At 40.0% G+C, this 27758-nt stretch overlaps 1 protein-coding gene across 1 annotated transcript in view; it reads left to right on the top strand.

The window, feature by feature from the left end:
- Positions 1 to 1208: 1208 nt before the first annotated feature.
- Positions 1209 to 27758, top strand: part of ARHGAP28 (Rho GTPase activating protein 28) — a 189635-nt gene continuing 163085 nt past the window's right edge. Inside the window, exon 1 of the mRNA XM_056138240.1 lies at positions 1209 to 1379. Within this exon, the coding sequence (XP_055994215.1) occupies positions 1258 to 1379 (122 nt within the window). The 5' untranslated portion in view covers positions 1209 to 1257. The remainder of the gene's footprint in view (positions 1380 to 27758) is intronic.

Here is a 27758-nt window from a genome sequence, read left to right as displayed (position 1 = left end):
CCAGGCAATCATTTCTTGAGATTCTCTCATGCACTTGGTGCTTTTAATCTCTTGAGATGTTTCACAGATCCCGTTTCGCAGATGCAGAATCAGATTTGGAGACATAAATAGCATGAGCCAGATGACCCCTCTTCCCTTTCTGCTCCCTCCTAGAGCGTTAGTGATCTTAGGTAAAGCATGTCCAGAGTGAGAGAGACAATATGCTAGCTAGCATATTTGCTTTTCTTTGCAATGGGCTAAAAGACCGCCGCCTCTCCACTGATGCGAAGTCTTAAAACTTCTCTCCCAACCTTTCTTACTTTTTCCCGGTTGGTTAACCTGCCTCCGCGCCAGACTCGTGGACTCCACCTCTCCAATAAAATCCTCGGGAAATAACAGGCATTCCGCCCACAATAACCAGACCGAGCGTTCACACAAGCCGAGAGCGGTATCTGTACATTTGATCAGAATTGGCAGGGAGAAAAGGATGTGGGAGTGAGGTCAGACTGGTGGTTGTGGCTTTGAGCGCGAGGAAGGAAAGCGTCCCGCGAAGGAAATCAAGTTTATTGTAAGGTAACTAAGGCAGCAGGCCTTTCCATTTGGTCACATTTTCACATGTTCTTCCTTTCTCCCCCCGATCGCACACTGTAGCCCTCTTTTTTTATTATTATTATTTTTTTTCCGCCTCAGCCTGAGTTTCCTAAAGTTCTCTCACTTCTGGCTGGGGGCAGGAAACATTCCAAGCCAGAGGGTCGGGAATGGGATAAGCCCGCCCTTTTGAAGAAGGCGGGTGGGGGTGGGAGGTGGGGCAGAGGAAAAGGAAAAGAAGCACTGTAAGGAAAAAAAAAAAAGAAAACAAACTTAACTGGAGTAGCGAGCCTGAGCCCGAAGGATCACTGGTGGTTTCCAGTTTCCTAGACTCAGCGAACCACCCCGACTCCCGGTTTCCCCCCACCCCGCCTCTGCGCCCTGGGCGGGGGAGTTTGGAGTTGTATGCTAATGAGAGTTCAGGGGCGGGAAGTTTGGAGATATATGCTAATGAGGTCCCAGGGGGCGGGGTTTTTGTAGATTTATGCTAATAATGACCCGGCCGGGTGCGAGTGGATTATGCTAATGAGCCCGGGGCGGGGCTTGCTCCGCGGGCGCCCCTGACAGCGGCGAGAGCGCGCGGGGCGCTGGGCTGGCCATGCCTTCCCTCCGGTGACGGCTCGGCTGCGCTGGTCCATGCTGGTCGCCGCCTTTGTTCCCGGGCCCCCGCGGAGACATGCGCGGCTGACTATGGAAGTGGAGGACTCGGGCGGCGTGGTGCTCACCGCCTACCACTCGTACGCACGCTCGCAGCCGCCCAGCCCCGAGCCGCGCTGCGCGCCCCGGGCCAGCGCCAGCCACCCCGGCAGCAGGTACGAGAGTGGCCCTGGAGCGGGCGGCGGGTCCCCGGGGCTTTCCTCCGGCAGTTGCGTTTCCTGCCCTGGGCAGAAGACCACCGCCTCTGGGTTGTTATTCCAAGTGTTGGTGGACTCGCTGAGGCTCCCAAGCCTACTGTTCTTTGTATTGTCTTTGATGGAAAATGGGAAGTGCACAAGTCTCAGTCCGGAAAGGACTGAGCCTCTCAGTCAGTGGCTCACCAAGGTTAGCCGGCGGTGGAGTTGTGGTTCTTGATACAACTTGATGATGAGGAAGAGTAGAGCCTCATTTCTGCCGGATTCACCAGTTACAATAATTTAGTTATTAAGTATTTTCTAGGAGGTACAAGCAGAGAATGAAAAGATTAAAGTGCATCATCCTAAATCCTTGAATACTGTTAAGCTTTTCTTTAATCGCTTGCCTCCTGAGCTAAACGAAAACACACGATTATCTACAAAATAAATCTTAATAGACTTTTTTCTGTGGTTTTTAAAAGTTCTAATTGTAGAAATGCATTGGTATCATTCTTTTGTTGTTAATCTTTATACTGTAACGGCAATTATCATATTTTGGGGGTGAAAAGTGGTTTATTACTACTTTTGTAGTTCTAGTATGTGCTTTTTAGAGTTAATGAATCAGGGGTTGATATTAATGTTCATCTACTTGACCCAAGATCAAACGCCAATGACACTTTCATTGATTTACCAAAAGTGTTTGACTCAGGAATTTTTCATAAGTAAATAAAAATAGTACCATGATAAGTAGATGATTTGTTATCTGACACATTTAGGGAAGGTTTAATTGTTTAAATGGTGGCTATTTATTTTTTGTGGATCTACTGATGCATGATTTTCTTTAAAAGTGGGAGGTTTGAGTGATGTGCTTTATGGTTTTTGCATCATTTATTTTTAGTCGTTTTCCTCTCTTTCATCTTTAATTATGTGATAATGATTATTTTTGTTCCTAATTTAATTGATTTGTTAGGCTTCCAAGAAATTATGACTTTTATTTCAAGGAATATCCTTTTGGACGCTATCTGTGAGAACAAGCTGTATTGGCACGAAATCTTTATTATATTAGACTTGGCTAACAAAGAAAATATTGTTTCTTCCAAATAGAGCAGGTTGAACAAAATCTACCTTCTCTGCAAAGATAATGAAAAAATAACATTTTTCCCCCACCAGCATTAGTAGTTGTGCACATTATTTTAAAGACTACTTTAAAATAAAGATACAAACTTTCATGGTCTTTAGGACAGTTTCCAAAGCATGAACTGTAATTACTTAGATTATGAGTAACTTAAGTTAATTTGTGATTTGATGAGAAACAGGGCCCCGGTCTATGCAATTTTAGATGGTCCCGCTGACACTGTCCTGTCTGTAACTCCCAGCAGCTGTCTAGAGCAGTAGCCAGATTGTGCCATTTGGGCTCACTGAAACTGCATCCGTTTCCAAAGCAAACTGGAGGGAGAAGTTCCATTAACTCAGCATGTGGTCTTCTGGAAGGATAATATATGAGAGCCAGAGCTTTGTGTCATAGCTAGGATTCTACCATACAATGGTCAAGGAGATTTATGTTGCTTCAAGTTTGCTTTTTTGGTGACTGCCATCCTGCACCCTCTCTATAAGAACTTTTGTGACATAAGTTTCCCTCTGATGTAGGAGATAAATGACCTCTGCTCCCTGCAACTAAATCACTAGAGAATAGCTTAATTCCTTAGTTCCCAGTAACAGTAATCAGAAAGAGAGGGTCCTGTATTTACTAGAAGTCAGAGGACATCATCAATCATGCCTCAGATAACAGAAATAATCAGGCCCAAGTTATTAACCTTTGACTCACTAACTAGGATCAATACCTCCTTTCAAGCCAAGGAGCAAGATCATATTGTTCTACTTATGAAGAAAGCACTCTCCAGAAGAGCACCCTTCCTTCCAATTGCTTACATATGCTTACCGTATTTGCAGAGTAGTGACTCTATGGTTCTAGGAGGCAGGGACTGTTAAATATCGACTTGAATCATCATTCTTTATCTCTTGGTGACATAGGTACGATTCAAAGCAAACCACCTCCATACTTGTCAAGCATCTGTTCAGACTTTATTTTAAGTATTTTTAAACCTACCTGTTTGTCGCAAGATAAAAATGGCAGTATACCTATTAGTAAAAGTCAGCCAGTTTGTACCTATTATGTGCTGTCAATATATTGGGCGCTTGGGACACAAAATAAATAAATAAATAAAGAGAGTGGTGAAGCGAGTCTTCATCTTGAGTATGTGGCTCTTAGCCCTTTAGAACCATAGGGGTTTTGCTTGATTTTGTGAAAAAGAAAACAAAACAAAACGAAACAAAACAACAACAAAAGCGCTTGTGTGTGTGCTTGTGCTTTGTTGCTGTTGTTTTGGGACCACACCTGTCTATGGTCCTGGCTTACTCCTGGCTCTGTGCTAAAAGATGATTCCTGACGGTACTGGAGGACTGAATTTGGAGCCTGCTGTGGAATGAGGTCAGCCAAGCCAAGGCAAGCACCTTAGCCCCTGTCCTATGTGTTGGGGCCCCAAACCCTTATGGGTTTAAAGAAGCTCTTTAAGTTGAGTCATAAATCAAAATCAGTTGGCTTCAGATATAAAACTGACCTTCCAGCTTCCCACAAAAAAAACAGACCAAAGTATTCTGCAACCTAGCCTTCCTCTGGTGTCTGCTCCACTGGAGAGACTGAGGAATGGAGAAACGGCTGCCCATAATACCTTTCCTCGGCACTCTTCAGCCCTGAAGCGAGCATCAAGCACAGTTCCCTTTTGGACTTGCTCCTTTAATTTAAGCTACCAGTGTAAAGTGTGGTTCCAAGGGGAAGGGTCACAGTGCCAGACTTGGAGCCACCCCTACATTTTCTTTTTCTCTCTCTTTTTAAAAATTTTTATTAGTGAAACACCATGAGGTACAGTTGTAGACTTACAAATTTTTGTGCTTGGGTTTCAATTATACAATGATCTAGTACCCATCCCTCCACCAGTGCCCATTCTCCACCACCGCTGATCCCAGTATCCCTCCCACCCCCATCCCCCCACTACCTCTTGGCCTCAGGCAATGTTCAGCACCTCAGAAGCACTCAGTGCAGCTTAGCTGTGTTCTTACTGTCCTCACTTTTAATCACAGTTGTTCACAGAAAGAGAGTGAAATCTTTCAGGAACTTACTCTCAGAGCTAATTCATGCTGGAGACTCAGAAGTAATGATTATTTGTTGGGAGGAGTGAAATTCCTGATTTCACAAACATTCTGTGTTTACATTCTGTTGTGAAGGTTCAAAGAGAAGGAAACATTGTAAATCCTCAACTCTGTTCTTATAATCCTTTCTTGAAGTTGTCTTTAGAATCCTTTGATTCAAAAATTCCATACTAAGGTAACTTTTAGATAGGCCAAGCTTTTGCACCCTTTGGCAGAATCCAGAGTGAAGATGTTGGTATCAGACAAAAATATTTTACCTGTTGTAAATGTAAGGTAGTGAGGATAAAACTGGATATAAAAAAACTTGGTTTTCAAGTATTTTCTAAGCTAAATACAAGTAAGATATAAGACATTTTTTCCTTGAAAATATGGTGCAGAATTACCATGAGTCTTTCTGATGTTTATCTTATACCATAAACTTCCTTACAGGGGACAGAAATAGAAAAGGAAAAGAATCAACTCTTCCTTAGAAACAAATATAGACGCTTACCAAGGTTATCTTAGGAATTCTAATTCCACAGGAATGTTAAAAATCATTTAAAAGGAAGATTGTTTCTAAAATTATTTGATTAAAATAAATTAATGATGATAAGAAGTAAATAGATTTTCTGTAAAAGACTAAATGTAGGAACTTTCAGTGACTTTATTGGTGCATTTCTGGATTAGAATTAATTAAAAGGACATTTTTTATTTCCAAGTTCTAACTCTTATTTAAGCAGTTATGCAGGTCTTTGTGAGCTTATGGTTATGTATACAGGTGCTCTAGATTATAGGGCATAGAAGTTTAGAATTGGTAGTAGAAATGATATTAGTAATAGTGTGTAAGATATTTATAGGTCATTCTTTATGTTGTCTTGGAAGCTACAGTTAATGTCTGTAACTGTAGCTGTCTCCTTCACACTACAGCTCCTGACAGGGTGTGGGTACCCCTTATGCAGTCCTATAGGGAAACATCTGGCTTATTTCTTTTGATCCTGTCATGTGACTAAACATTTGGCCTTTGCCTGCTCATTTTTAAGTTGCTCACTTCTCACCTATCATGAACTCTTAATGTATCCACGAATATCCTTGGGAGTTAGGGTATGTGAATTATTTTCTTATGAATGAAGGTAACTTTTAACATTTTTATGGATACAGTTTAGACGGAATACTTTGCAAGAGTAGTTCCAAGTGTTCTGAGTAATCTTTACCCAGCTTCCTCTAATGTTAACATTTTTTTAAAAAAATAACTGCTATTCCATTGTGAAAGCTGAAAAATTAACACTGGTGTCAATACTATTAAGGAAGCTGCTGTAGACTAGTCCGGAGTTTGCTGTGTTTCCACTAGACTTAAAGTCTTTCTGCTGTAGAATTGAATTTAAGATGTCATATTAAATTTGGCCATGCCCCCTACTTCCTGTATGTAATCTGTGATAGACCGAAACTTCTCTGTTTATATATATATATATATACACATTTATATATATAAATATATATAAACCTATATATTTATATATATTTATATATTATATATATATATTTTTAATGTTTGGGTCATACCCAGGGATGCTCGGGTTACTACTCCTGGCTCTGCACTCAGGAATCGACGCCCTACCCACTGGGCTATCGCTCCAGCCCCACTCTGTTTATATTCTTGACACTTGTGGGATACTAGTTGGTTGTTTGGTAGGAAGTTTCTTGGTTTGGAGTTGTATGATGTCTTCCATGATCAAATTGAAGCTTGCATTTTTGGTGAAAATTTTGCAGAATCATGTCATGTCCTTTTCAGTACCTCAGATGTGAGGTGCGTGAGGTTCTCTGTAAAGCTGAGATTAGCACTTACATCTGGTTAAGGTGTTGTCTGTAAAGCTCCTATTTCCCCCTTTGCAGCAAATATCTTCATGGCATACTTTGAAACTATGCAAATATGTCCTTTACCTCAAACTTGGCTCTACAGATTATAATAAAAATTTGTTGCCATAGTGTTCTGACTGATTTTCTGCTTTTGTTATTTTCACATTGATGTATTTTCCATACTATAAACCCACAGACTTTTCTGGTACTGTTTTTGGCCTTCAAAAGTTAATCACACTTTATTAGGCATCAATAGTTATTCAACCTACTATCCTTTTCACATTTTGTCCCAAGATACAATAAAATAATTACATTTTAAGAGTTTATGAAATCTATATTTTCATACCCTGTTATTTATTGGAAGCAAAAATTTTTTTTTGCTTTTTTTTGGGGGAGGGGTCACACCCAGCGATGCTCAGGGGTTACTCCTGGCTCATGCACTCAGGAATTACTCCTGGCGGTGCTCAGGAGACCACATGGGATGCTGGGAATCGAACCTGGATCGGCCATTTTGGCTGCGTGTAAGGCAAACGCCCTACCCACTGTGCTATTGCTCCAGCCCCAAGAAATAAAATTTTAAGAGAAGCTTAAGAGAAAAATAACCAGACTCTTGTTAAATTAAGTGCTGTGTTTGAGAGGTACTTGTTAATCCCACTTTGCTTGGATAATAATATTAAGACTGTAGATCTTTTTTCTTAGAACTACATTTGCATCTGAGAAAAAATACTTTCACCCCATCAGTGTTCCTAAATGTCACTTGAACATTTGCAAATATAGCACAACTAAAGCGATAGTTTAAATTTGTGTATAATCATTTCATTTTAAAACAAAATATTTCATTTCTAAAGTAATTTCCATTCTGTGCTCTAGAGTTTGTGGTCTCTAGATAGATACATGTTCCAGCAGAGATTAAAGTAAAATTCTGTATTGCAAAGCAAAGGAAGAGGATAAGATATGCTGCTCAGAAGATAAATTTTGAAGTAAAGTTTATCCATTTAAACAGTAGACTTTGTGTTTTGCTTAAACCTCCTTGGATGAAAATAATCAAGAGTGCTTTGTAAGAGGTGAAGAAATGAACCTTTTCTCAGTATCATCATTAAGACAGTACGAGGGCGAAAGGGCTGTTGTAGATGTGAAGGCACTTGGCCTTGCTCGCAGCCGACTTTGTTTCCCTCCCTACCATGGTTCCCTGAGCACTTCCCAGTAGTGAATCCTGAATATAGAATCTGGAGTAATGAAACACTTCCACATGTGGCCCCAAACTGAAAATAAAATAAAGACTGTGATTTATAATGTTGTAGTTATCTATTAAGGTATCTATTAAAGTGTGTCTTTGCTTTAATAGTTAATAACCTATACAGGTATTATTTTATTTCTTATATTATTGAAATATTACTGTTGCTTATTTAACCTAAATTTCAGGCATCCCTGACACCCTGTAACTGTCCTTCTGTTCTTTCTAATACGGTTATTTCAGACTTTTGATTAGATCATCAATCTTGTTGGAAATATGTAAAGATGTTCAAAGGATTGAAATGTATAACAAGAGTTTAATAATAATTCTGTTTGAGAGGGTTTTTTTTTGTTGTTGTTTACTTTTAGTTTCTTGCTGTATTCTGATTAAATCAGTTAGTGAACTCTGTATGATTTATCATTGTTCATTATAAAGGTTCATGGTTCCATATCTATATTATTACTACAGAGTACACATTGAAACAAATCTTCAAGTTGTGTCCCAAATCTTCAAGTTGCTTTGATTTCTGAAGTGGGAACTAAAGAAAGTAGTAGATTATTTTATTATATATTTATTTTCTCTATCTGAGTTTTCTTCAAGTAGCAAAGATGTTAAGTCACTTATCAATAAATGAATATTCTAGATAAAACTATCCATTTAACAGACAGTAAATACCAAGTAATTTTAAGAGTGGGAGAACATCTAGTGATTATTAGAGAACCAGCTGCTTGGTCTAATGTTTCTCTCAAAACCTAATTAAACCTATGCATTCCATTTCTGATCCCTTAGATGAATAGATGACTACCTTACATCAACATACAATACAAAGGACAGGAAGGAGAAGCAGGAAAGGAAAGACAGACTAGTATGTGGAACTTAAAAGATAACCAAACACTTGGGATTTCTGTGTACATTTTATTCTAAGTTGTGGTATTGCTTACTCTTGTGAATCTCTCTGTTTAATTTTATGGTCCTCCACAAAATTTATTTTTATAACATAAATAAGGAAAATGATCCTGTGAAGTTTTTTGTGTAGTTTTCATTTATGAAAATCTATTTAGAAAATAGCTTCCAACACACTTTCCTTTATGCATAGATGCATCAGTTCAATCCATTTGTATATTTACATATTTGTAGAGAAATTTGACAGGTGTGTAGGAAATCTTTGAATACAGTAAAATGACATACGACTAATCGGATATTTGATCTCTTTTCCTATCTTCTCCCTACTTAAAAATTTACACAGTAGCCAAAGTTAACATGTCAGTATTGCTGAATCTACATTTTAAGTGGCAGGAGATGAAAAGCAAAACAAAAGAGAGCAAACATAGCCAAAGAAGTAAGGATTTCTTTTCTTTGGTGGGGAGGGGTGCACAGCTTGTGGTGCAGAACGAGGGTGACTGGGAGGGAGGGTATTCTTGCCTTGTATTGGCGGATGTATTTCACTTTGGGATCCATGAACTAGCAACGTTGAACAATCTCTTCAGCATCAGGATTAAGCTTTTCTCATAAATACTTTTCTCATAAATACCATATATGGGCTGGAGCAATAGCACAGCGGGTAGGGCGTTCGCCTTACAAGTGGCCAACATGGCCGACCCGAGTTCGATTCCTCCGCCCCTCTCGGAGAGCCCGGCAAGCTACCGAGAGTATTCGATATGCCAGACACAGTAACAACAAAGTCTCCAATGGAGACGTTACTGGGCCCGCTCGAGCAAATCGACGATCAACGGGAGGGCCTTTACTTTTACTTACTTACTTTTAGTTTAATCCTCCCCCACCTCCATTTTTGGCTCTCCCCAGCAGTGCTCAGTGGCCTACTCCTGATTCTGTGCTCAGGGATCGCCTCTGGTAGTGTTCAGGGAGCCATATGCAGTGCCAGGGATCAAACCCGCTGTGGCCACAGGCAAGGAAAACCCTGTACTGTTTCTCTGTCTCAGCTCAAGGTTTTCTTGACAATGGTAACCGAGACAGTTTTTCACCTAACAATTGACCACTGTGACAGCCATTTGGTACTCATACACTGTCCTGTGATGTCAGTGTTTTTACAGGCCTGCTTTTATTGACATATTTCTGTGCTTGACTTGCAGGATCCCATTTAATCTTTGTAACAGACAAATGACAGGAAGAAGCCCAGACTTAGAGAAGTAGCCCAGGGTCACGCAGCAAAGTAAGGATTCCCACCCAGTCTTTCCAGACTGATGCTTTTTAAACCAGTCATCAAAATCTTTAAACAGTACTTAATCTGTTGGATTTGTTTATAGGTCTGTTGCATATACACAGTATTATTGGATTCTCCTTAGCAACCATCAGTAGTAACTTTCTCATAGATCTTATACTTATTCAGTGTAGTCTTTACGGTTAGTCTTTCTAATCTGTGAAATAAGTTTGGTATGGTTCAATATGAATTAATAAATTGAGAAATGTTGCTATCCCTAGAAGGCAATGCAATAATGGAAAATGCTATTTACTTATTTTGGGGGCACACCAGTAGTGAGTGTTTGGGCCAAACCCAGCTATACTGGGGGGTCTATTCTTTGCTGTGTATTTGGGAATCAGACGGAATCCAGACTGAGCCTGGACCTCCTGTGTACAGAGCATGCTTTACCTGTACTCAGCCCATTGAGGTCTGGTCTGGCCCTGGGGCATTGCAGCCTGTGAGTGTCCATACAGGACAACCTTTCAAAGGCATCCAGGGCAAGAATACTTTTTTTTTTTTTTTGTCTATGGGGACAACACCCAATGGCATTAAGGCGTGTCTGGGCCCTCAATGATCTAGTGGAATTTGCTAGTGAATTTGGTTTCAGGAGTTGGATATAAGGCCTTAGATATACAAGGCATGTGTTCTACTACTTGAGCTATCTCTCCACCTGCATACATTAAAAAAATACACACACACACACACACACACACACACACACATATATGTATATGTGGGTGGAGGTGGGGGGGACAGCAGTGCTCAGGGCATTCTCCTGGCTCTGCACTCAGGAATACTCCTGGAAGTGCTTGGATGGTGGTGGGGAGACCATATATGGTGTTGGAGATTGAACCAAGGTCAGCCACATACAAAGCATGGGCTCAATCCACATACATTCTTATTAGGCTCCACCCACATACATTTTTATTTATGAAATATATATCAATAAATATTGACAACAGTATTTAAAAATAGACAAAACACACACTAGAGAAGTCTCCAGTTTAATTCAAGTAATCAGTAACAAGCAGGAATTTTAAAAGATTTTTTCCCCCTATTATGTTTTGCCGGTGTTCAGGGTTCATCCGTGGTACCAAACTTGAGCTAAAATTTCTATTTTATTAATTGTTTACTGTACTCTTTAAGAGTAATTTCTTGTGGCTGTAAAACTTTTTTCACTTTATTTCTTACAATATAAGATTCCAGAACTTACAAGGATTCTTTTGTTGTTGTTGTTGTCCTTATAATTTTGGGGCCACACCTTTTGTGCTCAGGGCTTATTCTTGGCTGTGCACTCAGGGATCACTCCTGGAGGCCTCAGGTGACCATATGGAGTCTTAGGAATCAAATCCTCTTGGCCACATGCAAGGCCAGTGCCCTATCTACTGTATCTCCAGTATCCCAAGAAGAATTATTAATAACAAGTTCAAAGTTAGTGCTTCATGAAAATGAATGGGCCTTTCACTTTTCTTTTTCTATAGTCAACTTTTTGTCTTTCTTTCATTTGGGCTTAACTGAGGGGTGGAACCTGGTCCTGGGCCTCGCCTTTATGAAGATAGTTCTATGGTTTATTTTACCCAGAGTTTTAGGATAAGATAAACTGGGTTGCAATCTCTGTGCCTGAAAGCCATCTCTTTTCCCCCTTTGAATCTGAGCCCTGCCCTTATCTATCAGTGACCTTGGACAAAGCCTACCAGATTGGGTGTAAAGGATTTCCGTTTAGAAAGCTAATCCAGGACCCTCCTAGTCTGGGCTTAAATCTTTTGACCAGGTCAGAATCAGAATGCCCTCTAAACTCTGGGCACTTGTGTGTATTTGTTACTTTAAGGTATTCCTTTTGATAAACTTTAGTATTTAGGAGACCGGAACTACAGAGATTGGTGGACAGTCATTTTAGTTAATGATAAACTATATGGTCTGGACTTCTCAGCTCGGAGTCTCTTCCCAGCATTCTTAGCCAGCCAGGGGTGTCAGAGAGTGTCACTAAAAAGGAACTAAGCATCCTGAAAGACCAGTCATGAGTGAAAACTGCAAAGAACAATGTCTGTGCTGCCACTGGGAAGCAAGGGATGGAAAAGTGTCCCCCAAAGGCCTCAAGGGAAAACCAGCTTGTTGAGTCAGTTTCCAAGTTCCTTCTACTGATCCTAGTCACCTACACCCACTACTAAAGCACCTGCGCAGACCCACAACATGGTCTGCTCTGGAAACAGCAGCTGTTAGAAAGGAAGCATGGAGAAGGGAAAAACTGGACCCTTATCTCGGAAACATGAGAGTGCAGAGTAGAGAAAAGGTGGCTACCACGAGGAGAATGGCATTTCCTCAGTTTCCTTTCAAATGCTGTTCAACTACCCAATGTGCATTATCTCAGTAAGAATAAGTTGGTGAGTCTCAAAAACACACTCACTATGACTTTTATTGGCATCTTAAAGAAAAACATTTGCTGACTTCAATAGAGTAAACATTTTCAAGGGAAAAGAGCTGACCAAAGTCTTAGCAGATTCACTTTTGAAAGGATGCCCGGTCCTGATTTTTAGCATACCACAGCTTCACTTTTCTCCCTCCTCATTTAGAAAGCTCAATAGTTGTAAAGTCAAGTTGGCCACTGTTTTTGTGAAATCTGAATTATGCTTAGTTGCAGAAAGCTCTATCCACACTAGAAAGCTCCCACATCTTCTCGTAGCTGGAAGCATGTCATTGGGAAAAGCCGGCTGTGTTCTGCCTGTTCAAAGCCGTTGTCATCCTCTGCGGGGGCAATGAGTCAACAACCACTGGAACAACATGAGTCACTGTTTCAAAGAAGTGCAAGTAAAACTCATGTCGATTTTACCAGCCCCAAACAAATATGATACCCTTTTATTCAGACTTTTAAAAGTATCTTATTGTGTGAGGTTAAATAAACAAACAAAAAAATCCCAAGCACCAAACTTTGATAATCAGAAGACTTTTCAATCTCTTTTTTTTCCCTTTTTGGGTCACACCCGGTGATGCACAGGGGTTATTCCTGGCTCATGTACTCAGGAATTACCCCTGATGGTGCTCAGGGAACCATAAGGTATGCTGGGAATCGAACCCAGTTCAGCCGGGTGCAAGCAAACACCCTACCCGCTGTGCTATCGCTCCAGCCCACTATTCAATCTCTTAAGAAACGGCTTGAGTTAAGCATATTTCATCCTGCCTTGTTTTCTCTTTTGTCTCTTCCACTTCTCTACATTTTGTCTCTTCCAATTTTGAGCATCACTATTTTAAGCTGGTTTTAGATCTATTGGATTCAAACCCAGGATAAAATTATAATTTATTACCGATTGCTCACTCTATTCCAGGATACACCCAACTCTTAATCCTTTCAAAAAATGGTGTTAGGAGACCCATGACTGGGAGAAATAGTTTAGAAGACAACGGCCTAAGCTAGTGATGTGGGAACATGGATAAGAGGGATTCTGTGCACAAAATAAGCTGTGACGTTGGTATGACTTTGGTGTGATTGAAATCAGACAGGGGACTAATAAAGCACAACATGGGCTTCTGTCTTGAGTTTTGTTAACAGAAACATAATTCTTAACATTTCTAAAATGCATTTAATTATAGATTTACATCCTTTGATTGCACATTTTGCTTTTTGGATAAAACTTTTCTCATAGCCCTAGAATAGCATGTGTGTCTGGTGAGGAAAAGAACTTATTCCATTTTCTTCAGTGCAGATCCTTACACTGTCTTTTCTCTCTAGGTAAGTGTTCCTAGCATTTGGCCAAGTCTTAGTGAATAGCTGCTGAATAAGCACGGTGGAGTGAAGTGTGAAAATGGGACTGTACTTTGGATGGGAGGCTATCAGGGAAGTCTTCCAAAGCATCCTTTATTTGCGAAATCTTTTTGGACTTTTCCACCTCTAGCCAAGTGGCTCGCTTCCCTCCTGTGCTTTCTCTACCTTGTTCTTTATCAAGTATTGCACTGATGAGCTGCTTTTTAGTAGTGCTTAGATAGCTAGATTCTCTGTCCATGAATTTTTTGATGCCTGAGACTGTTATTTGTGTATCACTATAAATTCAGTGCACACTCACTGCCAACTACATATACACTTAATTAGAAAATAAGCAATTAATTAAATTAGAGTAAAGGCAACACTTCTGTATATATAATGTATGTATATATATATCTGTGTATGTATATGCATACATATATAAAATATATGGAGATGGGTTTTGTTGCCCAAAGCCACAGCTGGCAGTGCTCAGGGTTTAACCCTGACTCTGAGTTCTGGGATCACTCTCACTGGGGTTCAGGGAACCATATGGGATACTGAGGGTTCAACCTGGATCATCTGCATGCAAGCCCTACCTGCTCTACTATGCAGCCCTGTTTTATGTATTTTCTTTTCTTTTTGGATTTTGGGTCACATGAAACAGTGCTTAGTACTCTTTGCGTAGGAGTCATTTCTGCCGGTGCTCATGATCGTGTGGGGGGACCATGTGTCGTGCTGGGAGTCAAGCCCATGTTGGACACATGCAAAGTACATCCTTACCCAGTGTACTATCTCCCGAGCCCCAGAATTTCCAATTTTTTTTAAAACAAGTGTTCTTTGCTCTTTTTATTTTGTAATAGGACATGAATCTTATTACTGCATATATATATCATTGGATTATTTTTGGAGAGACTATCTTTGCTTACATATTTTAAAGGAATGAGTGGGGGAGATGAAGAGAAAGAAGAATTTAGGAGGTAGCATATCATGTAAACTGAAGTAAGGCTTGGCAATGAGAGGTATACAATTTTGGCAAAAGGATTAATTCATGAGATAAACAGTTTATTATCATTTTGAGAAAATAATTTTTTTGAAATTATAAGAACTAATCTAGTTTTAACTATAAAAAGAAAAACTTAGTTTTCACCGTCAGCTTACCACCAATTCACTTATTTATTTTTTTCAGTTAAAAAAGAATTTGGAAGAAATTATCCCCTAACTTTTCCTGTGTTGTTGGTTGTGATGCTCTTAATTTTTGCCATGATGTCCTGGGCACACTTGTGTCATTGTGATCTGCTGGAGGATCTCCCTGAAAGAAGAGGAGCAGGTCCAGGGTTGAACTCAAGGATTCCCACTGGGAGACAGTCCTTCTAACCTGAGACATGTCTCTGGAGTTCATTTCTTCTTTGTTAAATTTCTTTTTTTAGAAAGATTCACTGAATCTTATTTCCTGAAGTCTCTGTGAAAGCAAACCTAAACAAGATGGAATTCTGTGTTTATCCAGCTTTGTGATCTCCAGAGGGAACTTAGGTTTCGCTTCATAGAAGTAGTGTTTGGTTGTGATTTAGATATACATGTGATTAGAGAATATAGGTACGTAGATGGGAATGTAGAGCAGAGGATGTGTGAGAGAATGGGCCATTGGTTCACAAAGTTGCTAATGACTTGTTAAAGGCATTCAATATTACAACATCATACCCACCACCATTGTCCGCTTCCCTCCACCATGGTCTCCCTTTCACAAACACCCCTCAAGCCTGCCTTTCTAGCTGGCTCACAGTAATTTATTTTATATTGCTTGTTACCACTGGATGGCTAATGGAGTGATCAAAAAATATTTCAGTAGAAGAAAATTTGTGAAAATTGTTGTATCTCACAACGGGGACATTAAGTCCTTGTCTGAGGGTTTACTAAACTGTTGCTGCAAGTTAAGTCTTTGTATTAATGCTTTTGTTAGTCAAGATTGGTTGGCTTCCACGTCACATCCCATCCAGTCTGTGTGCTAAGGAATAGTAAATTTTGTACACACACTTGGCAAGGCTTTATTTGTAGGATGAGATTGGATCAGTGAACTAATCAAAGTGGTGTCAATTATTCTAGTGAAAGCAATAGAAATAAATTTATAAAATTACTTCATTTTGAGATAATGGCTTAAACTTGTTATAGATATAGTAGTGGCTATTGAAATAAAGCATGACTGTTGAATCAGGCTCATGCAAAGACATAATTCTTTTTGGACACTTGAAGACTATAGATAGACTCCTCTTCCCCTAGTAAAATATCTGGTACAAACTAATTTACATGTTGGAAGTAGCTGGTTTATTAATAATCATATGCCATAATCCCAATGATCTAGCAAGAATCTCAGTCTTCACATTTAGCAGAGATTTATAAAGCTCTTTGGCTCAGTTCACTTGACTTCCAGCTGGATTACACAGTTGGGGGTACTTTGGGTGATAGAGCTCTAGTCTTTTTCTAGTATTGTGCATCAAAGGATACAGACAGATGGAGGGAGAAGACTTTAACTGAACACTAATGGTGTTCCAAAATGGAACTTACCAGTAAAGGGCTTACCTTGCATGCTTGAGGTCCTAGATTGGATCCTTTGCACAAAAAAAGAAAAAAAAAACATCAGAGCTCTTAGGTAAACCTTTTTTTTTTTAGTGAAACACCATGAGGTACAGTTGTAGACTTACAAATTTTTGTGCTTGGGTTTCCGTTATACAATGATTGAGTACCCATCCCTCCACCAATCCCCATTCCCCACCTCCAATGCTCCTAGCATCCCTCCCACTCCCCCCACCCCCCCATCCCATCCCACCCCTGTGGCAGGGCATTCCCTTTTGTTCTCTCTCTCCTTTTGGGTGCTGTGGTTTGCAAAACAGGCATTGAGTGGCCTTCATGTTTGGTCTATAGTCTACTTTCAGCATACATCTCTCATCCTGGGAGGATCCTCCCAACACCCTTTACTTGGTGCTCCCCTCTCTATCTGAGCTGCCTTCTCTCTTTTGGGCCACACCTGTTGTTGCTCTGGGGCTATTCCCGGCTCTGTGCTCAGGAGTGACCTCTGGTGGTTTGGGGTGGGGGGTACCATGTGTGGTGCTGTGGATCTTACTGGGTCAGCCGCTAGCCTCTTATTTATTGCCTGTACTGTCCAGCCTCACCAGTGAAACCATGAACCCTCCTCCTCCCTCTCCCCCTCCTTGGGCATGTTGGTAATGTCATGTAGGCAGGAACGTCAGTCATAAGAGATCAGATTTGGGAGATCATCTCAAACTTGGTCAGCTGCAGTTAAGCCCTGGACTATTGAGGCTAAGGAATGCACCTCACTTTGTTTTGGGAAAGTGGTAAAAGAGATTCAGTTACTGGCTTTCAGCCTGTTTGGAATCATGCCACCCCAATAAAGGAATTCTCCACATATCCAAGCATGATTAACCTCAGATTCAGCATGTATCCAGTGAAATAAACTCTTTACTACTTCTAGACCCACTTGGGGGAACTATTCAAATCAAGGGTATCTGTTTTCCTGTGGTGTTAGTATGGATTTATTTATAGCCAGATTGTAAATTGTACTGTCAAGATTATTTGATGAACACTTGAAGCAAAATAACTTCACAAAATGAGCATGTATTGCAGATACTCTTTATATTTATTTATTATTTAGTTTTGGGAGCACACCTGGTGAAGCTCAGGGGTTACTCCTGGCTCTGCCCTAAGGAATTACTCTTGGTGTTGTTTGGGGGGGACCATATAGCATGCTGGATATCAAACCCAGGTCAGCTGCATGTACAAGGCAAGTGCCCTACCTGCTGTATTATTGCTCAAGTCTTCTTGTGAATTTGCATTCATTACTCAGAGTTACTCAAATGAAAGCAATGATGTATTTTCTTATTATTCTAAGCTTGGGGCTTGGATATATTTTCACATTGGACAAATTAATTAATTAATTCGTATTATTTTTGTTTTGGGGCCATACCCTGTGGTGCTTAGGTCTTACACCTGCTCGAGGATCACATGGGATGCTGGGAATTGATCCCGAGTTGGCAGTGTGCAAGGCAAGTACTGTCCTTGCCTCTAATTTAGTTATCATGTAGTTCTTAGTGTTTTCAAATTATAGAACTCTTTGTGAATCTGAGTAAAGGTGTTGACTCCTCCAAATGGCACATGTATATTATATATGCTGTGTGCTGGTAGATATTCATACATTTTTTAAGTGACCATGAGTTTAAAAGATTCTGGTCAAATTAGTATTTACGTTTTTCTTCTTTCTTTCCTCCATCCAGAATATCTTTGTATTTGTAGCTCTTATGACATTTTATATACCTGGAGAGAGTTCTCATGTTTGAAGAATGTTCCTTTGTACCAAGAGATTAACTTTAAAAAGTGTGAGACACATTTAATATTAAAATAGCCTGGCTTATTTAAAGATGGCTAGCCTTCCTGTTGGTTTGAGGCTGCTGTTTCTTTTGTCTTCGTATAATCTCGATACTTCTGGAATGCATTTTCATGATGGACAATTTCTGTGGCTTAGGCATTTTCCACTGATGTACGAAACTAAGCAGAACAGAGCCTGGGAGTGCCCTGGACTCGCCAGATAGTACCTGTATGAATAGAACATTTTGGTTCTCAAAAATGTTTGCAGTCAACATAATGAGATCAGGGTAAAAGGCAGCGCTGAGTTTTAGCCATTTCTCAAGGACATCATAGAGAACAGGGAACCTTTTCGTGTCTCACGAAATTATGCAATTGTTGTCCAAAAAGAAAGTCATGGGAAGAGAATCCCTTATGACTCTCATTTTGCAGACTGCATTGCCTGCTTCCCCAATGGGAGTTTTCAGGACATTTCTATCATTTCCTTGGATTCCCACCCAGATGTGTGATCCACATGTCCCTAATCTGTGTACCAGTGGGAGAAAAGAATGTTTGTTTATGTGAATGAAGCATATATGAGATTAGAAATTAGGCTTCTAGTGAATCTCTGACCAACTTAACCTAACAACATTAGGGGAAAATGTTTGAGCAGAAGTCATTCAGATTAAGAACTGATCTGACCTGTTTGCACCTTAGCTATTCAGTAGATATGGACACTGAAAACAGAAATTCAAGAAAGATTAGTTGAAGTCATGAGTAGCAAATTGTTAGCATATTTTTATAGGACAGATAGAGATGTAAATTCCAAACAATTATGACTGCCTTCTCCATATATTCCTAGGGTAGCATTGTGTTGACTTTTTGCTGGAGTAGGCAGATCTTTTTCTTTTATTTTCTCTTCCTTCCTTCCTTCCTTCCTTCCTTCCTTCCTTCCTTCCTTCCTTCCTTCCTTCCTTTCTTTCTCCCTCCCTTCCTTCCTTCCTCTCTTTCTTTTTTGTGGAGAGGCTGTTTTTTGGCCAACTCCTGGGGGTACTCAGGGCTCACTCCTGGCTCCTTACTCAGGAATCACTCCTGTGGGATTTAGGGTGCCTGGCATTAAACCAGGGCAAGCACACCTTCGCCCCTATACTATATCTCTGGCCCTAGATATTTCTTTACTTGGGTATCATTAGGACTTGATTCCATGCAGCCCACTCCTCAATTAGTTTAGTAAACTTTCAAAGATCTACGTGTCCTTGGAAAACATTTTTCTTTTCTTTTCTTTTTTTTTCTTTTTGAGTTCTAATTCCTCTTCTTTCTTTCCATTGCTGTTGTAATGATTAGAGGTCACACATGCTTCCTGTTCACTGGAGATCACACAGTTTGTTGTGCTGCCTGTGGGGACAGTGTCAGAGATCAAGCTCCTGTCCTTGATGGCTGCACACTTGGAAGGTAGCTGCTCTATTATTGTGATTGCCTTGGGATCCAAACCTTAATTTTCATTTTTCTTTGTTTTGGAGCCACACCCAGTGATGTTCAGGGGTTCCTTCTGACTCTGCACTCAGAAATCAGTTCTGGTGGTGCTCGGAGAACCATATGGGATACTGGGGATTCAACCCAAGTTGGCTGTTTGCAAGGCAAGCACTTTAACAACTCTACTATCTCTGTAGCCCCGCAAACCTTATTTTTCTAAAGCTAAGTATTATTTTTAACTACTCAAGCCACCACATCTTAATAGGTTATAACTTTTTTTTTTAATGGAAAGGACTTATAAATTTTCTCCTTGTCTTGTCACATAATATTTGGCTTCACAATGTAATATTCCTCTCACCACAGGCTGTCAAAATGTCTGTGCGACCAACCTGTGTAATGTTTTGTTTTTTTGTTTTTGAGCCACACTCAGCTGTGCTCAGGGCTTTCTCCTGACTCTGTGCAAGGAGTCACTCCTGGCAGGACTCAGGGATCGAACCCAAGCCAGCAGCTTCCTAGGCAAAAAGTGCCTTACTCACTGCACTATCTTTCTAGCCCCAAACTGTGGTTTTTGTGAGGATGTTTGGAATTCATTGACTTATGACTGTGCATGAGTTGAAATCAGCCTCCTCTTTAAAATGGAGTATTTTATTAGTGTTGGAAAGTACTGTTTTTGCAGTGACACAGTGATTCTCAGTTGGAAGGAAGTTTCAATGATGTATCCTTGGTGCACATTTAAAGTTGAGTGAGAATTTCCTTTTTGGAAGAAAACATTGACATTTTCAAAGTGTCATTTATTTTTGGAAAAGTTCATTTTTTAATGGGAGGCTTATCTGGTAATAGTGGAGGGCCTGAGGTCACTCCTGGAAGAACTCTTCTGGGCTTAGACTTATGGTACCTGTGCCAGCTGAGCCCAGTGTGACCAGTGTCAGCCTTGCAGTGTTGGTGCTCACTAGAGCCATACCTAGTGGTTCTCAGGAGCCACTAGGGCTATACTTGGCGTTGTGTGGGGGAAAGGGGTCCTCTGGTCCTAGAAATTGGATTCAAGACCTTGCACATAAGCAAGACCTTGCGTATAAGCATGTGCCCCTCCTGTTGCTCTTATACTTAGAAAATTATGTTTATAATTCATTTCCCCCTGGTTTCATTGGGGATATAATTGACAGCAGTATATGTTAAGTCACATTTAGGTGTCCCATGTAGTAATATAACTTACCATATTGTAACATAATCACAGTGGGCATAGTTAGTATCTGTCATTTTATTGCGCTGTAGCACTGACCTCCCGTTGTTCATCGATATTTTTTTTTTGCATATCAAATACATCATGGGTAGCTTGCCAGGCTCTGCTGTGTGGGTGGGATACTCTTGGTAGCTTGCTGGGCACTCTGAGAGGGACAGAGGAATCGGACCTGGGTTGGCCACGTGCAAGGCAAACTCCCTATAAAGAGAAAATATTTTTTTAAAATTCCATTTTGATAACCTTCATCTTAATTCTCTTTTCTGGGTTTTCTTTTTTTTGTTTGTTTTAGGGCCACATCCGGTGGTGCTCAGGGTTTATTCCTGGCTCTGTGCTCAGGGATCAGTTGTGGAGAGATTCAAATGACCATATGGAGACTGGAGATTGAACACTGATTAGCCATGTGAAAGGCATGTGCCCTACCCACTGTACTCTCTCCAGCCCATCTTTTCTGGGTTCTTACTTCTGTCTTCTGGATTTTTCTTTTTTTGGAGAGAGCCCCTTAAAATGTACCTTGCTCTTGAATTTCGCTTGCCTTGGGGGTCTGAATGTACTGTAGTAATTGCAGTGTTTGTTGAGTGCTTTCAATGAAGTAAGCCTAGGTCCAAAAGGAGGTGAATACTGTTTTGCATCTTATTTCATAGATTCAGAAGTGAAAACAGAGGGTGAATACTTTTTCTCAGTGAAATATAACAGCTTGACTCCAAAACCTATCCTTTGATTGCTTTTATTTTTAATTTTTACCCTTTCCTGTTTTTTCATTTTTTAGTTTTCTGGGTCATACTCAGAGATGCTCAGGGGTCACTCCTGGTTCTGCACTCAGGAATTGTTCCTGGAAGTGATTGGGAAACCCTATGGGATGCTGGGGGTCAAACCTGGGTCAGGTACATGCAAGACAAGTGCCCTACCTATTAGACTATCTCTCCAGCCCTCCTTCTATTGGTTTTTAAAATGTGGTGACATACACAATTCAGCATTGCTTGTACTTCTTAATTCCCACATGCTGACCCTTTTGTGGCCCTACTTCCCTGGGCTGGAGAGCCTTCACCCCGTCTTTCCCTAGGTAAGTCCTGTTGTTGTCGGGCATTGGCCACAAGTCATGTTGACTCCAAGGTCTACTACTTTTCCCTCTTCTCTCCAATGCGACTCCAGTTTATCTCCTTGTACTTTCAGTGAACCCTGGACTCCCGCAGTCCACAGTTTATTATTCTGTGTGACAATTGTGATGTTTCTTTTCTGTAGCTGCCCACTATACCTACAATGGACTGAAATCTCCTTAAGAGTTAGAACAGTGACAACATGCTCTATATATATTTATGGAACAAGAGAAAGAGACAATGTATGATCCCCCCCAGTGCCTAGAATGGAAAATAAAATGGTTGACTATAGTTAAAATTGATTGGGTTGGAGCCATAGCACAGTGGGTAGGGCATTTGCCTTGCACGCAGCTGACCCAGGTTCGATTCCTCCATCCCTCTCGGAGAGCCCTGCAAGCTACTGAGCATATCTCACCTGCAGGGTAGAGCCTGGCAAGCTCCCCGTGGCATATTTGATATGCCGAAAACAATAACAAGTCTCACAATGGAGACATTTGTGGTGCCCGCTGGAGAAAATCCATGAACAACGGGAGGATAGGGCAGTGCTACAGTTAAAATTGATCACAAAAGACTACTGGTTTTTAGGACCACACCGGCAGTGCTCAAAGGCTATTCCTGGCTTTGTGCTCAGGAGTAAACCCATCAGTGCTTGGGGAAAGTTTTGTGCTGCCAGGATTTTAACTGGGGTCATCCACATGCACGACAAGTGCTTTAACAATTTCTTACACTAGGAAATAGTGAACGGAACACTAAGGAGATGCAGAGAAATGTTCATCAGGGTCAGGCTCCCTATGGTTGTTTGCTTATAGTTTTTCTCTGTCCCATTTTATCTCCTATAAAGAACAAAAAAAATCCCTAGGAGGTGAGAGAGGAAGGAAATGCTTCTGTTTTCCAAACTGTAAATCCAGAGTTTTCATGACCTCATTTGGAGGCAATCCCTCTTCTTGGCGCTAGTATGTCTCTTGTGAAAGTACAGCATCTAATGTAGGGCTCGCTAACACAGAGGATACCAGAGAATGCTGTTTTACAGATTGGGAAATTATGGCTATGAGGAATATACGCAGAGACTGTGGTGGTTGGCGCTGGAGCATCCAGTGAAAACTTATGCCAGCTGAATCAGCAAGTCTTAATAAATATCAGCCAGCAATTATCTCTACTTGGGTATTTTGAGTAGCTGCTGGTTCTCTATTGCTGTGCTTGGTGAGAGCATCTTAGATTGCAAAATATTATGATGCTGTTACTCTGTGATTGTGTAAGCCAAACAGTGGTGATTTCATTTTCCTCTCTTATTTCGGTTTGGGTGTTACCCTTGAAGTTCTGTAGAGTTATGATGTTGATTGACAGTTGCTTAGACAAGAAATTATTTTTTCTACAGGAAATACTAGGGTTCTTTGTGTTTTGAAGATTTGTCTACAAGATTTAAAAATATCCAGGCCTTTGTGAAATCCAACTTTATAATAGTTTTTAATTACAGGGGAGGAGAGACCGATTTGTTGAACAGACCAATATGATTATATTTTAACTATTAAATGGATTCTAACCACTATACGATTGGGCTGGAGTGACAGCACAGCGGTAGGGCGTTTGCCTTACTAAGCGGCCAACATGGCCGACCCGAGTTCGATTCCTCCGCCCCTGTCAGAGAGCCCGGCAAGCTACCGAGAGTGTCTCGCCCACACGGCAGAGCCTGGCAAGCTCCCTGTGACATATTCGATATGCCAAACACAGTAACAACAAAGTCTCCAATGGAGACGTTACTGGGCCCGCTTGAGCAAATCGATGAACAATGGGAGGGCCTTTATTTATTTATTTTTATTAAATGGATTAATATTCAGGGTAGTCTTTTTTTATTATATGCCTTTAATTGGCATTATATTAAGAATTTAATTTCCAGTCTTTATATAGATTAGCCATTGTCTGTTTACCCTTGGTAGACTAGTAAGATTTTGATTCAGCCATGTTTTTTTTTTTTTTATTAATCTTTATTACTACTTTTAGAGGAAAAATCAACAAATGGAGCCAAATGGAATTTTTTCCCCCATTCAATTAGAAAAACATAGTTTCTGGACTTGTTTCAAAAGCATGTGAGTATTGTCATGAATAATTGTTAGATTCTTAGACCCACATTCAGACTTGCCTACCTATTTTGACTGGATCTCAGGCATGAAAAGTGCTTTAAAATTTTCTCAATCTTTTTCTTGATCCTGTTATTTAGCTTGGTCTCTCGTGTATTTTTGTCTTGTATCAGAGATCATTTGTATTCATTTAATGCAGACTCCATGTCGTATAACAAGATTCTAGGCTCAACAAGATCAAGTGCTAAGTGCACTTTGCCCACTGTACAGAGAGGACATATTTGAAAAGAGGTGCTGTGAAGGAGCTCTGGAAATTTCCTTTTGCATGTCAGGTCAGCTTTTAGCCAGGAATTGCTGTGTGGTGATACTGCAGGCTTTGCTGCCTTTCCACTCAGGAACAGGGACAGGTAACAATGAGGTGGCTTGTTCATTTAGTCCCTCTTTATCATCCCTGGTCTTGATTCAAGAATGCAGAGGCTAGTCTCCTAAGAAATGCAGTCAGTTTCATCACACCGAATTCTGGGCTTGTTTTTTCCCTCCTCTCTACTATCACAGTGACTTTGTTTGCTTTTTTTTTTTTTCACCTACTGTAGATAATTTTTTCTGTTGTTGCCATAAACATAGCATAGGAGTATTAGATGAGGTAAAAAGAACACTCAACCGTTCCCCAATAAAGCAGGACTTCTGTGCTTCATAGAAATATCAGCTAGTCGAGTGACTTGGAGTCTAGACTATAATTTGGGAGAAGACAGAGATCTAAGGAATTTGTAATATCTAGACACCCAGTTAGAAATGGCTCAATAGACTTCTTAAGTAGTATTTTTTTTTTAAAAGAAAGTGCTTCTGAAATAAACTAATACATATTTCAGCTTACTCTCAATGCAATGTCATAGTTGTAAAAATGAAAAATAAAAATATTAATTTGATAAGATTAATGTATTAGTTTAAATTCTTCTGTGGGAGATCCTACAGTGGCTCAGCTCCTGGTACCACGTAGTTCCACGAAGGGCCCTGGAGTACCCTGACAGTGCAGCCCCTGAACAGCATCAAGTTCTTGGGTACATGCATCCAACCACTGGCTTGGTTGGCTGAGACTCGGCAGGGGGCCCTGAGCCTCTAAAGCACAGAAAAGAAGGAAGGGGGGAGGAAGGAATGAAGGAGAAAGTGATTTGATAGGTGAACCCATGGTCATGTCTAATGAAAGAGATTTCTTCAAATTAGACTTAAAAATGTATCTTTAGATAGTTGTATCCCAGATAATGCAAAGCAGCTAATAATATTGTATTTTGTGTAAGACCATATTGAGATCAACTACATATGTGTACACATACGTACACACACACACAAACACACACATACACACAAATATTTCCCTGTCCCTTACCTGTATTCATGATTCATGGGGCTGATGCCATCTTATAATTTACCCCATATCGTAAAGTTATAGCTTATTCTATAAATGCAGGGCCCAGCTGGAGGAACACAATGTTAAAAGCCTCACATAATTTGGTTTGACTTTTAAAACTTGCTAAACTTGTTAAAAATTAAACAAAAAGGATTACATTTGGAGAAAAATATTTGAATTGAGGTAGCTATTCAAAAGATTATTTACTTTTGGCTCGGGGACCACAGCCAATGGTGCTCGGAACTTACTCCTGGCTCTTTGCTGAGGGATCACTTATGGTGGTGCCTGGAGGAAGATATGGGGTGCTGAGAATCACACCTGGGTTGGCTGCATGCAAGGCAAGAGTCCTGCCCACTGTACTATCACTTTGGGTGCTGAAAAGCTTTTTTAATTAATTACTTTTGATGGGAACACTTCCGAGGATGTTTAGGGGATGTTCCTAACTCTCTGCTCAGGGGATTGAGCTTGGGCCTTGAACTTGGCCTTTTGAACATCATGTATGTAATCCAGTCGTTTGAGCCTCCTTCCTGTTCCTTAGTTTGGCTTTATTTTGAATATTTTATTCCAAGTGTACTAATTTTTGACTTATTAGATGTGGTCTCTGCATGTAAAAGACAAAGAGGTTTCCGTTATTCAGTAGAAAGCTATTCTAATGCAAAGTTGGCACACAGTGCCACAGTGCCATGTCTACATTCTCACACAGCATCATGTCCTCTTTTTGTGATTAAGATTGGGTCATATTTGAATTGGGATATAGCTTAGTGGATAGGGTGCATGATTTATTTGTATGAGTGTTGGGTTCTATCCTCAGCACTGTATGGTCCTCAAAGCACCATTGGCAATGACCCCCACGCACTGAGCCAGGAGAAAATCCTAAGCACTGTTGGTGTGGCTCAAAAAACAAGGGGGTAAAAAAAAAAGATTGGTCAAATTCTGCTCTACATAGAGAACTTCCACTTAGGTTAAGAATCACATCAGAAGCTCCAAAAGTATATAAAACAATTGATTCTCTGTTTGAAATTGTTTTATCTTTGTTCTTGATGTCTACTTATCTCAAATGAGACCATTTTCATGAAGGAACAAAGTAACAGGTAATAAGGAAGAAATGACTATTTATAACATTATTCTAAAATGGAATATGTAATTTATTTTATACCATGTGACTGTAATTACTTTCCTTCTATCCTTAATGAATATCTCCTTCTTTCTATTAAATGTGATATTCAGGCCTTACTGCAGTTTTTCCCAAAAAGGTACCTCACATCCAAGTAACTTTTATAGAAAATCCTTTAATGATATATCATTATCTTATCATAGTATGATTAAACCTATCTTAGGATCTTTTGGTCTTATTAAGTCATGGTACAAGAAGATATATTGTAACAAAATTAAAGATGAGCACAGTTTTATATTAGATGTCAAATCAGGGTAAGTTTAAGAGCCAGGATCTCAAGAATCCAGACTTGTGAAGAAAGAAAATATTACCCAAACTTTTAAATAACCAGGCAGCAGTTTTTTACTAATCTTAAGACTGTCGTTTTAGTTATATTTCCAACATCCAGAGCATTGTGAACTAAACTAAGGATAAAGTCATAAAGCCCAATGTTTCAAAGCGCGTGTCAGCTGATCTGTGGGAAGGCAGGAATTTCCTCCTTTTCTGCAGGGAGTTCAGTTTACCAAGGATCTTCATAGGCAGTATAGTGAGTGGATCCATGACCTGGGAATTTTCCAAATAGACTCCATATGTGACAGAGTAGATGAATTTGGTCCAAAAGGAGGCCAGGCCAGCTATATGTAATGGGGCAAAAGAAAGCAAGTTTTCAGTATAGTTATAAGGTGATACTGAGAGAGGGCAAAGGCAGGCATAAAGTGAGTGAAACTGAATAGCAACATCTTTCTAAAAATGCTTAAGAATGTAAATCTCCTTAGTGCAGTGGTTTTCAGCCAAAAAAGCATGGATGGAAAAGCTGTGATTTACCCAAAGGATAGGAAAATGAAAGATTCAAGGTAGAAACAGAAAAAAATAAAACCCAGAGAAATTGATAGAAAAAGGTACCACTGAGCTCGTGAAAGTACAAGCTATTGATTTTAGGGCAGGGAAATGACTCAGAATTATTAAAAGCAAATGCAGCACTTGTTAGCTTTTATGAAGCTGTTGCTTCTACAAATATAAATAATATCATTAAAATTTATCGTGTTCCGTATCAAATCCTCTGAAATATTTGGTGGAAACAGGGTCAATAAAATTGTCCTTTAAAAAAATATATGCATATACAGTTATCAACTAGATTTTTTCTGTAGATAGAGGTGCACGGAAAACTCTATATGTGTTTTTAAGGTGGGAAAGGAGAATGCTTATTTCATATTGATATTTGACTTTTGAAAGTTTTAGAGTTAATCAGTTCTTATTAGTTTCATAGACAGGAAAAAAACAGATTCTTGGAAATGGGACCATACAAGAAAACCAAGTACATAAATCTAATCAAACAAATATTGGGTGTTGAGCAGCTCTTG

This window comes from Sorex fumeus, unplaced genomic scaffold, assembly GCF_029834395.1.
Source record: "Sorex fumeus unplaced genomic scaffold, SorFum_2.1 ptg000128l, whole genome shotgun sequence".
NCBI lineage: Eukaryota > Metazoa > Chordata > Mammalia > Eulipotyphla > Soricidae > Sorex > Sorex fumeus.
This window is presented reverse-complemented; position numbering and strand designations above follow the sequence as displayed.